The 15,510-nt window shown below is 43.4% G+C and overlaps 1 protein-coding gene across 3 annotated transcripts in view; it reads left to right on the top strand.

Moving 5' to 3' along the window:
- RALGAPA1 (Ral GTPase activating protein catalytic subunit alpha 1) overlaps nt 1-15,510 on the top strand; it is a 245,702-nt gene that overhangs the window by 24,726 nt on the left and 205,466 nt on the right. For all 3 annotated transcript variants that reach the window (XM_050954009.1, XM_050954010.1, XM_050954011.1), the window contains exons 2-4: nt 11,838-11,948; nt 12,841-12,890; nt 14,269-14,326. In XM_050954009.1, the coding sequence (XP_050809966.1) occupies nt 11,838-11,948; nt 12,841-12,890; nt 14,269-14,326 (219 nt within the window). The remainder of the gene's footprint in view (nt 1-11,837; nt 11,949-12,840; nt 12,891-14,268; nt 14,327-15,510) is intronic.

Genomic DNA, 15,510 nt, shown 5'->3' with positions numbered 1-15,510 from the left:
TTTTACCAACTAACAATATTATCAGAACAAGAATATACACACAACTTGAAACAGTCTATTTATATCCAACAACAAGAAACCAAGCAGTCTATAATCAACTGCTTACTAAAATCCAGAACAGGTACACAAAACTAAGTAAACTGTGTGCACATTAACCGAATATTGTAAAATATGACAATTAACCACAATAGCAATCAATACAACAATTCAACTTTCATACTGTATACACAGCTTGGTATCAAATGAGGAGGGAAAAAGGAAAGTGGCTAAACAAACAGAGTATTTACAGCACACTCCCAGGCACAGCTGACCAGCAATACAGACACCAAGGGCATGACGAATTGGCGGGAGAATAATCCAAAAAAGAAAGCGAATCGACACAACCCAAACCGGCTAAATCCGGAGGAGACCCTGGCTGAAAGGGTGATCAGGCCTTTCAGCTAACCCGCGAATACTCCTGCAGATTTTGGCGCGAGACTTAGTTTTATTTGGACACTCTTACTCGTGTCAGCATCTGATTGGTCCCTAGCTCCTTCACCAACCAAGTTCCAAGCTGGTGCCCTCTCCATCACTGGGAACTGCACCTGACACACTACTTTTGCACACAGCCCTATGCTTTTGCACACAGCCCCAACTTAACCTTTTGACTGACAGAAGGTTTGAGGACAGGCACACTGGTATTTTTGCACACGGCACTAGCCTGACCCTTAGGTGACCAGGAAAAAGAGCGGGAATAGGCACACGGCACTACGGTGTTGCACATGGTACCAATGTGACCTTTTAACCGACAATTGGCCAAACAGACGCCATGTTAGAGCATAGGCTTTAGGGCTGCGACAGCCACAATGTCAATAGAGCATGAAATAGCTGGAAAACTGGATCTAAAAGAACTAGTGACTGAATTTTCAAAACTTAAAGCAAGAAAAGTCGTGTTTTAAGAGCACAGTGTTTTTTATTCGAGGTGTTTTTTGTAAATACAAGTTAAAGTTCATTGAATTTTTTTTTCTTATTTCTTTCTATATTTGATGTGATGGTAATGGCAGTTAAAGCAGGATAGCGTAATGGATGATTTTGGATTTGTAGTAATAATTATAATTAACATTTTAATGCATTTTTATTTGAAATAGGACTGAAATACCTAGCTGTCATGTACAAATATATTCTGAAAATGTTGTCTATTTTATCTGATCTCAGAAACATTGGTTGGATAGATGGACAGACCAAATAATTAAGCCTTTTTTTTTTTAAATAAAAACGTTAAAAGGAAAAAAGGGGCAAAATTTCCCAGTTTACCAAAAACCTCAGCCTAGATCTGCCCTTGGGGTTGGGGATGCCGATTGCGTGGTTCACCTATGTCATGGTATAAATTCTCCAATTTGAACTTTAGAGTCCAAAAGATGGGGTACCAGCATGAATTCCTCTAAGCTTAATTACCAGCTTAGATCTGATAAGCTGCCACCACCCAAAAATATAGTGTTTTGGGGCACTCTGGTCCCCCTAAAAACCTTCCCTGGGGATCCTAATTGGTCCTCTGGTCAGGTGTTTCAGGTTCACTGTTTGTTAACCCTTTACAGATAACAGACATTAACCCTTAGCTATTTGTTTATGACACGCTTTTTAAATTGCAGACAGTGGTGAACCTTACTGGCGGTGATTTTTTTTTTTTTTAGAACTTCAGAATAAACAGATTAATACAACACATGCAGCTTTACATATACTACTAAGCGTGTAAACTACAAGACTTTTTACATTTTAAGGACAATTTTTAACCAGTGGATTTTGGGAAACTTTCACGAGAGAGTGCATTAGCTACTTTGTTAGAAGCTCCTGAAATGTGTTGAATTTCAAAATCAAAATTTTGGAGAGCTAAACTCCATCGAAGCAGTTTTTTGTTGTTTCCTTTGGCAGTATGAAGCCACTTTAGCACAGCATGGTCGGTTTGTAGTTGGAACTGCCATCCGTAAACGTATGGGCGTAGCTTTTCCAGGGCGTACACAATGGCGTAGCATTCCTTTTTACTGACTGACCAGTGGCTTTCCCTTTTAGACAGTTTCTTGCTGAGAAACATGACAGGATGGAAGTTGTGATCTGGTTCTTCCTGCATGAGAACTGCTTCTACACCACACTTAGATGCATCTGTGGTTACTAGGAATGGCTTGTTAAAGTCAGGGGCCCGTAGCACAGGGTCAGACAAGAGCGTCGCCTTAAGCTGGGTAAAGGCCTTTTGACACTTATTAGTCCACTTAATGGCATTTGGCTGGGTCTTTTTGGTCAGGTCGGTCAGTGGGGCAGCGATTTGGCTGTAGTGTGGTACAAATCGCCTGTAATACCCGGCCAAGGCTAAGAAGGATTGGACCTGTTTTTTTGACTTTGGGACAGGCCACTTTTGGATAGCATTTACCTTGGCCTGTAGGGGGTTTATGGTTCCTCAACCCACCTGGTAAGTTACTTTGTTTTGGCCTATTTGACACTTTTTGGCTTTAACAGTTAGTCCTGCCTGCCTGATGCGCTCAAAGACCTTTCTCAGGTGTTCTAGGTGTTCGGGCCATGAATCAGAATAAATGGCCACGTCATCGAGGTAGACAACTGCATATTTTGCTAATCCTGCTAGTAGACCATCTACCAGCCTTTGGAAGGTGGCGGGTGCATTTCGCAGCCTGAAAAGAAGCACATTAAATTCATACACCCCCGCATGGGTGATGAATGCTGACCTTTTTTTGGCAGGTTCATTTAGCGGTACTTGCCAGTACCCCTTGGTTAAGTCTATTGTAGATATGAACTGGGCACGTTCCAACTTTTCCAATAGCTTATCGGTGCGTGGCATTGGATAGTTGTTTGGACGAGTTACCGCATTTAGCTTACGGTAGTCCACGCAAAAGCGTATTTCCCCATTTCGGTTGGATACCAGAACCACTGGAGATGCCCATGCACTGGTAGATGAGCATGTTATACCCATTTGTAGCATGTTCTGGATCTCCCATTTTATAGCAGCTTGAGCATGAGGAGACACCCGGTAGGGTGGGGTTCTAATTGGGTGAGCATTACCTGTGTCAATGGAGTGGTATGCCCGTTCAGTTCGTTCTGGGGTGGCTGAGAACAATGGGGCGAAGCTAGTGCACAGCTCTTTGATTTGTCACCGCTGCAGACGTTCCAGGGTTGTGGAGAGGTTCACCTTTTCCACACCACCGTCACTTTTTTTTCATAGTAGACACCTTCAGGCCACTCAGCATCATCTCCTCCCTGGGCTGTAAACTGACAAACCTGTAAGTCTCTGGAATAAAAGGGCTTGAGAGAATTAACATGGTAAACTCTGGGCTTTAGGGAGGAAGTGGGAAATGCTGTGAGGTAGTTAACAGCTCCCAGGCGCTCTTGGACCGTGAATGGCCCTTCCCATGATGCTTCCATTTTATGGGCCTGTTGTGCCTTCAAGACCATAACCTGGTCTCCTACCTTGAAGGAACACTTTCTGGTATGTCTATTATACCAAGCCTTTTGTTTTTTTTGAGCATCCTTTAGGTTTTCTCTAGTAAGGGCTAAAGAGTGTCAGAGGGTGTTTTGTAGGTTGCTTACAAAGTCTAGAATGTTAGTTCCTGGAGAAGGCGTAAACTCCTCCCATTGCTGCTTCACCAACTGTAATGGCCCCTTAACTTCGTGGCCATACACAAGTTTAAACGGTGAAAACCCTAAACTGGGATGTGGTACAGCCCTGTAGGCAAAGAGCAACTGCTGCAACACTAGGTCCCAGTTATTGGAGTGTTTATTGACGAATTTACGTATTATGGCCCCCAAAGTTCCATTAAACCTTTCGACCAGGCCATTGGTTTGATGGTGGTAAGGGGTGGCAACCAAGTGATTCACCCCATGAGTTTTCCACAGTTCTTTTATGGTTTCTGCCAGGAAATTAGATCCTGAATCTGTAAGGATGTCGGAGGGCCAACCTACCTTGGCAAAAATGTCTGTTAGGGCCTGGCACACAGCTTTAGCACTGGTGTTGCCTAGAGCTACTGCTTCCTGCCATCGGGTAACAAAGTCCATGAAAGTCAGTACATACTGCTTTCCACTGGGTGTCTTTTTTGGGAAAGGACCCAGAATATCCACAGCTACTTGCTGAAATGGGACCTCAATTATGGGGAGTGGCTGGAGAGGGGCCTTGACCTGGTCTTGGGGCTTCCCCACTTTTTGGCACACCTCACAAGACTGGACATAATTAGCAATGTCCTTGCCCATCACCTCCTAGTGGAAGGACTTCCCCAACCTGTCTTTGGTTTTGTTCACCCCAGCATGGCCACTAGGATGATCATGGGCTAAGCTTAAGAGCTTCCTCCAGTACTTGGTTGGAACCACCATCTGTTTTTGCGGATGCCAGTCTTCCTGGTGTCCACCAAAAAGAGTCTCCTTGTATAAAAGTCTTTGTTCTACAACAAACTAGGATCGATTAGCAGAGCTGAGAGGTGGTGGGGTGCTCCGTGCCGCCGCCCAAGCTTTCTGAAGGCTGTCATCTGCTTCCTGCTCAGTCTGGAACTGTTCCCTTGAGGCTGGAGACACCAGTTCTTCCTTGGACTGTGGACTTGGGCTTGGTCCCTCTGGAAGCGATATAGGTGATGGGGTTGTTTCTGTTGCTGGTGAACCGCTCTAGAGGAGCCTATTGGGGGTGGCTGTCTGCTGCTTGTACCAGTTCAGGGCCTCTGGCGCCCTCTGGCATTGGGGTTGAAGATGAGTTTGCAAGCGCTGGCATTAGTGCTGGCAACGGTTCTGGTGTTGGTTGCTTTTCCAGTTCCTGGTCTGGTACTGGAGGCACTGTGGCTGTTTTAGTCGTTGGCAGGGGATCCGGGTCAACTACCTCTGTCTGGGTCTCTAGTAACATGGACGGGGCCCTTGTGAACGGCTCAGGAACAGGAATGGGTTTGGAAGCTTGCTTGGTTTGGCTACGTGTAACCATTCCCACTCTCTTGGCCCGCCTCACCTGGTTGGCCAAGTCTTCCCCCAGTAGCATGGGGATAGGATAATTGTCATAGACTGCAAAAGTCCACCTTCCTGACCAGCCTTTGTACTGGACAGGCAGTTGAGCTGTAGGCAAGTCTACAGCTTGTGACATGAAAGGTTAAATTGTCACTTGGGCCTTTGGGTTGATGAATTTGGGGTCCACTAAGGATTGGTGGATAGCTGACACTTGTGCCCCCGTGTCTCTTCACGCGATAACCTTCTTTCCGCCCACTTTCAAAACATTTTTTCGTTCCAAGGGTATTTGAGAAGTATCTGGGCCTGGGGATTTTTGGTGTTATGGTGGTGTAATGAACTGCACTCAGTTGGGGTTCTTGGGGCAGTTGGCCTTTATATGTCCCAGTTTATTACACTTAAAGCATCACCCAGCTGACTGGTCACTGGGCCGAGGTGGGTTACTGGAGACTGATGAGGTGGGAGAATAGGGCGTCTGTGGCTTTCCTTGGGTTTTAGGTGGGGTCTTGGGCTGCCCTCGGTTATAGGGTTTATTGTCGGTATGCCCCCTGGGGTATTCGCTCCCCTTGACAGTAGCTTTTTTCTTTTCTGTCACTTCCATTCATTTGGCTTCAATCTCCCCCGCCTCGGTTACAGTTTTGAGTTTCCCATCTAGGATGTACCTTTCTTTTTCCTCAGGAACACCCTCTAAGAACTGCTCCGTTTGTATTAGGAAGTGTAGTTCGTTCATATTGTTAACCTTTGTTCCTGATATCCAGGCCTCATAATTTTTTCCAATGTGGTAGGCGTGTCGGGGGAATGACACATCTGGTTTCCGTTTTAGGGCTCTGAACCGCCGGCGGGTATGCTCAGGTGTTATTCCCATTCTGATTTTGGCCTTGGTTTGAAAAAGTTTGTAATCGTTCATGTTCTCCTTAGGCATTTTAGCCGCCACCTCTGCTAAGGGTCCACTGAGCTGTGGTCTCAGTTCTACCATGTACTGGTCTTCAGAGATGCTGTACCCAAGGCAGGCCCTTTCAAAATTTTCTAAGAAGGCCTCAATGTCATCACCTGCCTTGTAGGTGGGAAATTTCTTGGGATGTGGAACCATAACTGGAGAAGGGTTGGTAGGGTTGGCTGGAGCATGCTGCCTAGCCTGTGTTACTTCCGATTCATGCTTTTGCTCTTTTTCCTTCTCTTCCCTCCCCCTTTGTTGCTTTTTGATTTCTTTTTGTTGTTTTTCCATGTCTTTTTGGTGGGCCATCTCTTTGGCTTTTTCTTGCCTTTCTATTAGCTCCATCTCTTGTTTTATCCTCATCTCCTTTTCTTTTATTTCTATTTTTTTGTTGTTTTATTCTCATCTTCTTTTCTTTTTTTTCCATGTCTCGCATGTGGGCTGCTTTTTTGATTTGTTCCTCTGCAACCAGTTTTGCCCTTTCCTTGGACGTCATGTTTCTTGCTTTCTTGTATCGGGGCGCCCTCTGCTGGTTTACTGCCTGAAATGCTGTTTCTCTGTGCCTTCTTAGAAAAGGCTCTGTTGCTAAGCAACTCTAACTCCTTCTAACTCGTCTTTACCAACAAGGTTAGAAACAAGAAAAAACTTTTCATTTGCAGATGTGTTTTGCTGGAGTTCCTTTTGACTCATAGTTGGAGTCCCATTGTTTAACAAAAGACCCTCATTAAACCTTAATGTGTGTGCCCTCAGGCAGTGTCTCTGGACAACCAGAAAGGAGTAAGGAAAAAAAAATTCTCTGGTTGTAGTTTTAAAAACCCTCTCCCCTGCTTACAAACAGCTAGCAGAGAGAGAAGAAGAAAAATAATAATCCTACTGGCTTTTGGATTCTTATCCCACCGCTCCCACCATGTCATGGTATAATTCCCCAATTTGAACTTTAGAGTCCAAAAGATGGGGTACCAGCATGAATTCCTCTAAGCTTAATTACCAGCTTAGATCTGATAGGCTGCCACCACCCAAAAATATAGCATTTTGGTGCACTCTGGTCCCCCCAAAAATCTTCCCTAGGGACCCGAAGACTCAAATTCCTTGAGTCTCACAACAAAGGGAAATAAACCATTTCCCCTCCCTCTCCTTTTTTTTCCCAGATTTTTTTCGCCCTAGGTACACTAGGAGATCACCATGATTCAAACTCCTTGAATCACAACACAGAGAAATCAGGTTTTTTCTCCCCCTCCCAGGCTTTCCCTCCCTGGGCTATCCTGGAGAGAGAGACAGATTCAAGCTCCGTGAATCTAAAACACAGAGGAAATTCACCTTTCCTCCTCCTCCCACTAATTCCCTGGTGAGTACAGACTCGAGCCTTTGAGCCTTAACAAGGGAAAACAATTACTTAGGTCTTTTGAAAAGAGAAGCTTTTAATAAAAGACAGAAAAAGTAAGAAATCTTTTTGTAAAATCAAGATGGAATATTACAGGGTCTTTCAGCTTATAAACACTAGAAAGAAGTCTTCCCCCCAGCACAAATACCAGTCAAAATCCATCCAGCAAAATACACATTTGCAAATACAGAAAACATTCAAAAGACTATAACTGCCTTTTTTACTTAATACTTACTATTCTGAATATATAAGAGACTGTAGCAGGGAGATTGGCAAGAAACCTGGTTGCACGTCTGGTCCCTTTGAGGACCCAGATAGAACAAAGCAAAACCCAAAAACACAAACAAAGGCTTCCCTCCACCGAGATTTGAAAGTATCTTGTCTCCTGATTGGTCCTGTGGTCAGGTGTTTCAGGTTCACTGTTTGTTAACCCTTTGCAGGTAAAAGAGACATTAACCCTTAACTATTTGTTTATGACAGCCTAGGGCACCAGTTGCTGGAAGCTAGTTTAGGGCCGCCCCTGTGGTAATCCATGAACTACTGGAACTCATTTACAAAACTTTTCTTAAACGTTACATGAATGTATTGTCTCATACTATAGAATTAGTATTAATAATCCCGATTCCATGATGAGATATCCTTCAGCTATGCTATTTCTTTAAATAGGTTTTTTCCCTCAAAAACCATTTTTTATAAAAAAAATCAGATTTTATTTATTTGTTTTAAATATTTGATTTTTATCTACCCTGATTTTCCCTCGTGATGCCATCACAGTTCCATTCCTGATTCTCCATATTCTTCTGTCCCCTTCCTGGTAGGATTGGCAATTTCCCAAGGAAAAACTAGTTTAGGACACGTTGCTGGTAAATACTGGCTTAAACTTGGTAATATAACTGCATCAGTATTTGAGCAAGTGTAGAGTGAATCTTTTCAAACTTTGGAAACATCCATTCAAAACTGAAGAGTAGGCTCGGTCTGTCCACTACATCAAAGTTGGTCTTTTGCTACAGAATGCTGTGTGGCGAAATGGCCAACTCTGTTTCTGATTACTTAATGCTTCAAGCTTACAACTCTGCATTTTCATGTAATAGACTGTTTTTGACTTTTCAGTTTATATAATATTGAAAACTGAAATATGAGCCACATGTATAATTTCCTTGAGAAAATACCAAACCAAAATGTGTAGACATTCCAACGTTCAGTATTATAATTACATGTTAATATTAAGCCCGCCGTAGTCTATTTGTTCAATCCCAAATTAATCGACTGCCTTATGTAACCAAAATTTGAATATGTAACTCAAACTAAGTGTTATATGGTTTGCATTAACAAAACCATTTTTAAAATAGAAAATGCCTTAAACTCAGACTAACTAATTTTTTCTAGTGTGATTACAACCGTGATTTATCATGGTAAAAATTACCTGTGCCATCCCTGCTTCCTGGTCCTCACGTGATGATTAAGGGGCCACCATCTTCCCTGAGGGCAATCTGGCATTCGCCCCATTGTTGATAGTCACTTTGAGTAAGGGCAAAACTTTGTACAGTCTTTTTCAACATCAAAAGCTTCAACTGAAGAAATCGGATGTTCATGAGCATTCTTTTAAAATAAATGACAATACTTGGAATGACATTATGAGAGATGGCAATAATGCAGACTTGGGCAGCAGAGAAAACAGTTAGTAACTTGCTGTACTTGGAGCCATCCTCTTTAATTGGTTGTTACTCATTATTGTTGTGACGGGTTCATTGGGATGCAAGTAGGAACTGGGTACTGCTGAGTACTCTGTCTTACCAGCCTGGGCTCCCTCTCACACCGTGATTCTACAACAAACGGCAAAGCTCTCCAGGTACTGCACTTACACAGACAGGAACATACCCAACTGAGTGACATGAATGCTTTTGCCAGCCACTCATGAGCCAATAATAGAAAGTCTCCCGGCAGTTTCCCCAGCCTAGGACCCCAAAGCTCTACCCTCCCTTCAGATTTCCCAAGCACTTCAACCAAAACACACTGTTTTACCTAAAACATAAAGCAGGGTTATTAATTACAGAAAGATTTTCAGTGATTATAAGTAGTAAGCATACAGATCAAAGTTGGTTACCTAAGAAATAAAAATAAATTCACAATCTGAGTTCTATAAACTGGACAGGATTTGAATCAAGCAGTGTCTCACCCTGATAGATAGCACATGCAGGTTAAATATCTTTCATATACAGGCTGGAACTCTCCTTCAGCCTGAGACCACCTCCCCAGTTCTGTCGTTGTTTTCAGGTGTTGAATTGTGAGGGGAATAAGGTCAAGTGATGATGTCACTACTCTTTTATAAAAACGAGGAATCCTTGTGGCACTTTAGAGACTAACAAATTTATTTGGGCATAAGCTTTCATGGGCTATAACTCACTTCATCAGCTTGCTGGAAAGATACTAGGCCAAGGGTCTCAAACTCAAATGACCACGAGGGCCAAATGAGAGCTAGTTCATTGGCCCGAGGGCTGCATCACTGACACCCCCACCCCTTGCTGCCCCTGGCCCTGCTGCCATTCCAACCCCTTCCCTGAAGTTCTCACTCCAACTCCGCCTCCTCCCTGCCCCCAGAGGGTGCATGAGGGGTGTGATGGGGGCTCAGGGCAGGGAGTTGGGATGCAGACAGAGGGCTCAGGGTGCAGAATGAGTGTGGGATGCAGCAGGGGGCTCAGGGCAGGGGGTTGGGGTGCAGGCAGGGGGCTCAGGGTGCAGAAGGGGTGTGGGATGTGGCAGGGGGTTGAGGTGCAGGAAGGGTGTGGGATGCAGCAAGGGGCTCAGAGCAGGGGGCTGGAGTCTCAGGGCGGGGAGCTGGAGGACGGGGAGTTGGGGTGCGGGCAGGGGATTGGGGTGTAGAAGGGTTGGGGATGCAGCAGGGGGCTCAAGACTGGGTTGGGGTGCAGGCAGGGGGCTCAGGGCAGGGAGTTGGGGGGTGGGGTGCAGGAGGGCTTTTGGCTCCGGGGTGGCAGTGGGTGTGCTCCGGGCCACGCTCCCGGAAGTGCCTGTAACCATGTCCCTGCAACCCCTGGGGGAGGGAGATGCAGGGCTCTGCATGCTGCTTGCTGCGCCTCCAGGTACCACCTCCAAAGCTCCCATTGGCCGCAGTTGCCTGTTCCCGGCCAGTGGGAGCTGTGGGGGGGCGGTGCCTGGAAGCCTGGGCAACACATGGATGGAGCCTTCTGCTTCTCCCCTGCCGCCACGTGCCGTGCCCCTCCCCACCCCCCAGCTGCAGGGACTTGATGCCACCTGCTTCAGGGAGCAGCGCAGGGCTTGAAGGGGGCAATCCTGCGGTGTAGTTTGCCCACCCCTAGCCTGGAAGTAGGCCAGAGGGGCGGGTGCCAGCCGGTTGGTGGGCTGCAGGGAATAGCCCCGGCTTGCGGGCTGCGTGTTTGAGACCCCTGTCCTAGGCTATGTCTCCATTGTTATGTGCAATATCTGGAAAGTCTCAATTGTATACAGATCTTGGGATAGTCCTTGGGAATGTGGATTCCTCCATTGTTGCACCTGAAAGGCTGGTTGTGGTTGTTCACAACTTCACAACATAGTTTAATAACACACACATAGCAAAACTTCATAACTTCCCTACAATGATAGCACATACAAGCCAACAGGATATTAATGTTTGACAGATCAAGACTTTTAAAATGATACCTCAAAATGCATACTGTGCACAAAATATATAATTATATGACCATGGTGAATATGGGGATTCCAGGGTGCTGCTTTGAAACACAAGCATTTGACATCTGTCACTTACACTTCGTCACTTATAGCTTATTAAGCAGGCAGGTAGTTGTGATGTCATTAGATTTAAACAACAGGGTCAGAAGGACACTGGTGTGAGGAGGACTGTAATTAGGAGATTATGGTCAGACAGGTCATTAAAAAAGACCTTTATTTAACGTGGAATGAATGTACAACAATATAGTGAAGGTTATATACTGACACATTTTGGCCCATATAATTTAACTGTGTTAATTGTGAAGTATGTGTCCAAATTTTGGTTAGTTGCCCTGCTTTTTCCTCTAAAGTATTTTAATTAAGTAATCTTTTTTTGGGAGGGAGGGAGAAGAGGGGTGGAACTACTTATGAGTTTCTGAGTAGCAGCCATGTTAGTCTGTATCCGCAAAGAAGTGGGCTGTAGCCCATGAAAGCTTATGCTCTAATAAATGTTAGCCTCTAAGGTGCCACAAGTACTTCTATTCTTTTTATGAGTTCCTAGATATTAGAGTGACCCACACTCAAGGAATGCTTAAGATAGAATTGATGTGACACCTTTTGATGTCTTGCATGCAAAAATAATTTAAGAAAGAATGGTCATTGTTTGTTTGTCTTGCTTAAACATAAATATATACTAAGCAATCCATACCCAGCAACTTGAATTTAATTAGCCAGAATTGTAAGTGTGCTTTGACTTCTGTATTGAATATATTAGTCTTCCTAAACGTCTTGCTCATCTGGTATTATTAAACATTGATATAACTTGATGAACCATAAGTCTAGATAATGAGAGAGAAAAATAACCTTCTGTTTGTCTTTCAGAAAATGCAGAGTCCATTGATCTTAAACAGTTTTTTGACCTACACTTTTCACCTATATATTATGTGTTCTTTGAAAATTTTGTGACTATTGAAGTAGGTCTCAAACAGAAAGGTAAGAATTTCAAATGTCTTTCAAATTTGAAATTTCTTTCTCTGCAGCGACGTTTATTAACACTTTGAAGCAGGGTTGGTCTTGATTCCATCATTTGTGCTCCACTGTTTGGTAACTATCTGTGTGGGCTGAGATCCAAGGCAGGTTCACCAGTTGGATCATTATTGGGAGAAGCAACTGACACTTATACGGGGCAAGGAGAGACAAGCTTGCCTGCTAGCCCTTCTAATCTTTTTGTAGATTTGAGGATCTTCAAATCTTAAGCTAGCTCTGTTCTTATAGATTTTAAAGAAATATTTTTTTATTTCCCAAAATACTGCATGTTTCATAAAGTGTGTGGTATAACTTGATCTGGAGGGTGGGTAGGTCAAAACACATCACTTTTGTTAAAAAGTTCTTTAATTCTCTCTTGTTGAATATTATAACTCTATTCCAGAGCTTGCTTTAATATTCTGTGAGAGAAAAATATAAACCAGAACTCAAAACTTTTTCTAATAGTGCAGTTTCACATTTTAATACCGTTAAAGTGAAATCTAAAAGTTTGCTCTGAAACCTAAATAAATTCCACTGCCCATCTAGGTTTTGTATTGTTATCCCTGCAAAATATTTTACATTTTATATTTTTAGTAACTACACTAGTCGTTCGCTCCATAGTTACATTCAGTTGCTGGTGTGGTAATCTGTAGACTCTAAATATAATGTCAAAAATACAGGGTACTATTTTAAACCAATGCAATGGTTTAATTCAGTGGAAGGAATGTGAGAAATTTACTTTCTGTATCTGTAGAAGTATAGATGTTTTGTGTATTTATATTTTTATTCAATGGGCCCTTAAATGACTTTTCATAATGAAAACTACATAATTTAAGGATTCTTTCTGAATTAAATTTAGGTCACAAGTCTCAGAGGGAAGAATTAGATGCTATACTTTTTATTTTTGAGGTAAGATGTTTTGAATCTTCCAGTATTGTTTTTTGACTCTGATAATTTGCCAGAAAGTTATTGGGTTTTAACACAATGGAACTGTAGGATTAGGCTGTTAGAAGTTGGAGCAAACCTGGAATGAGCAAATCATATAATTTCATGGGGAGGATCAGTGAATATGGTTTTGGTAGGCCCATTTTCTGCTTCCTTGGGTGCAACTACACAGGTTAAATATTAACTGCCCAAAAAAGAATGTATTCAGTGTACTTGTAACTGTATTGGTTCCAGGATATTAGAGAGACAAAGTGGATGAGGTAATATCTTTTATAGGACCAACTTCTGTTGGTGAGAGAGAATCTTTCCAGTCACACACAGCTCTTCTTCAGTTCTGGAAAAGGTACTTCCAGCATCACAGCAAAATGCGAAGTGGATCTGATTTTTTAGGGTAAGTAGTTAGCATGTATTGTAAGGGACCATTCAAGGCAGATTGTTGTTAACATCTCTGCAGTCATCCTTGGATCCTACACATGCCTAACATGTGGCATACCTCATCCAGGCCACTAAATGCCCCAGTAACTCTGAGTGAAACCAGACAATTGCTATGCTCTCAAATGAACTCACAGGAAAAATGATATTTTTGTCTTTTTATCAATCACCTGTGGGTGAACACTTCACAAAGAGGTCAGATATAGAATGATCGATCAGTCTTCATCCTCAAAGGAAATGTGCATAACAGTTTCGGAAGACAAGCGTGGGAGCTTAAAATTGATCAGTCGGCTGGATGCTGGAAATCATGGGCTGAACACACTCACACTCACACTCACACTCTCTCTCTCTCTCCTATAACTGTAGAGGTGTTAACGGGCTACTCTACCTTGAATGGTCCTTTTATAAACAATCTGTTCTACATTGGATTTAGCTAAGATGCACCTTTCCCAGACTTAGAAGAGCTCTGTGTGGCTCAAAAGCTTGTCTCTCTAATCAACAGAGGTTTGTCCAATAAAAGATTTTACCGCACCTACCTTGTGTTCCCACAAAGAATGTAATTCAATGGTGAATCAAGCTGTTTATAGCTTGCCATATACTGGAGGTGGTCATGTACATGGGATGCCACTAGAAATGCCTGTTCATCTATATAATTACAGCAAAATGCTGCATATGCATATTTAACTTGTATCTTGGATTCAGATAAGCAAATTTTTAGAAAATTAATTTTATCTTCTTCCTGTGGGTGGCCTTTTTTTGGGGGTGGGTGGATGCCACAAAAAGACAGCATTACTAATTAAGAAAACTTACATTTTTTCCCTTGATAACTGCTGTTAATCTTTGGTATTTCTAGCATGCATTTTTTAGGTAATAACTCTGTAGTGTGGATTGTTGGCTTTTGCTTTTGTAGAAAATTTTACAACTTCTTCCAGAAAGGATTCATCAGAGGTGGCAGTTTCATAGTATTGGTGAGTTTGTATTTAAAAAAGAAGTCTTGTTTTTTATGATAAGTGGTTTAAAAAAATAGATTCAAACAAGATGCTATATAAAGTGTAACTGAGTTCTTTAATGTCTTAAGTTTGACAGTTTTATTTGCATGATAATATAAAGGAGGGGATAGGGATTACATACTTTAAAGTGGCATAATAAGGAGCAAGGACTTAAAACTTCAGCAACTTTTTAAAAAAAAACTTAGTCTGGATGTTTGTAAGTGTCTTAACAATAAGGTAACTGATATTATGAAATGATTTTTCTAGAGAGAGAGTTAGGCACTGGGACACTTGGAGATCATTCAGACCAGCAAGGGCTTCTGTCACTGCCTGCCTTGTAACTTCAGGTGCCTTACTGCTATGGCTCAGAGCCCTGATAACCACTAGCCAGCTCACAAATATAAAGTCTCACCCTGGCTTCCACCAGAATAGTTACTCCTTTCAGGGTGACCCCAACGGCCCTTCTAGTCCCTAGTCTTCCCAAATCAGTCTATCCCGAGTTCTTAACTACTGGATAGTTGTACTTTTCCCATCTGATTCATCACCCTCAAATGCATGAAACCTGCCCTCCCCGGCCCCCTGACAACACCTTGCTTGCTTTGGCACGCACACTCCATGTAGTTTGCACGTTGGAAACATTTTATTTGATAGAAAAATCATAGATTCGAAGTTGAAAATTGTAAGGGGAAGCAAACACAAAGCATAGGCGGTGGGTTATATTCTTTTGTGGTGCCCGAACTCCAGCAATATTCAGGGCTGGGGGCTCTGCTTCACCAATATTTGGAGCTGGGTCTCTCCCCCAGCCCTGCCAGGAGTGGGCCCCGACCCCCGCAGGTCTCCTCCGCGCCCCGTCGCATCCCTGCCTGGAAGAAAGTGGCGTGCACCTCTCCCATGCCAGTTTGTGCTGCTGCCCCAGGGTCCTAGTGCCCCCCAACGGCTAATGGCAGAGCAGGCTGCCCTTACCCTGCCCTTTCACCCTAGCCCTGAGCCTCTCCAACACCCCAAACCCCTCATCCCCCCCCACACCCTGATCCTCTGCCCCAGCCCTGAGCCCCCTCCTGCATCATGAATCCTTCATCCTCAACCCTCATCCCCCCGTACACCAATCCTCTGCCCCAGCTCTGAGCCCCCTCCTGCATCATGAACCCCTCATCCTCAGCCCC

The sequence above is a fragment of the Gopherus flavomarginatus genome, chromosome 5 (genome assembly GCF_025201925.1).
Source record: "Gopherus flavomarginatus isolate rGopFla2 chromosome 5, rGopFla2.mat.asm, whole genome shotgun sequence".
Lineage (NCBI taxonomy): Eukaryota > Metazoa > Chordata > Testudines > Testudinidae > Gopherus > Gopherus flavomarginatus.
The sequence above is the reverse complement of the archived record's forward strand: the minus strand, read 5'-3'. Positions and strand labels throughout refer to the sequence as shown.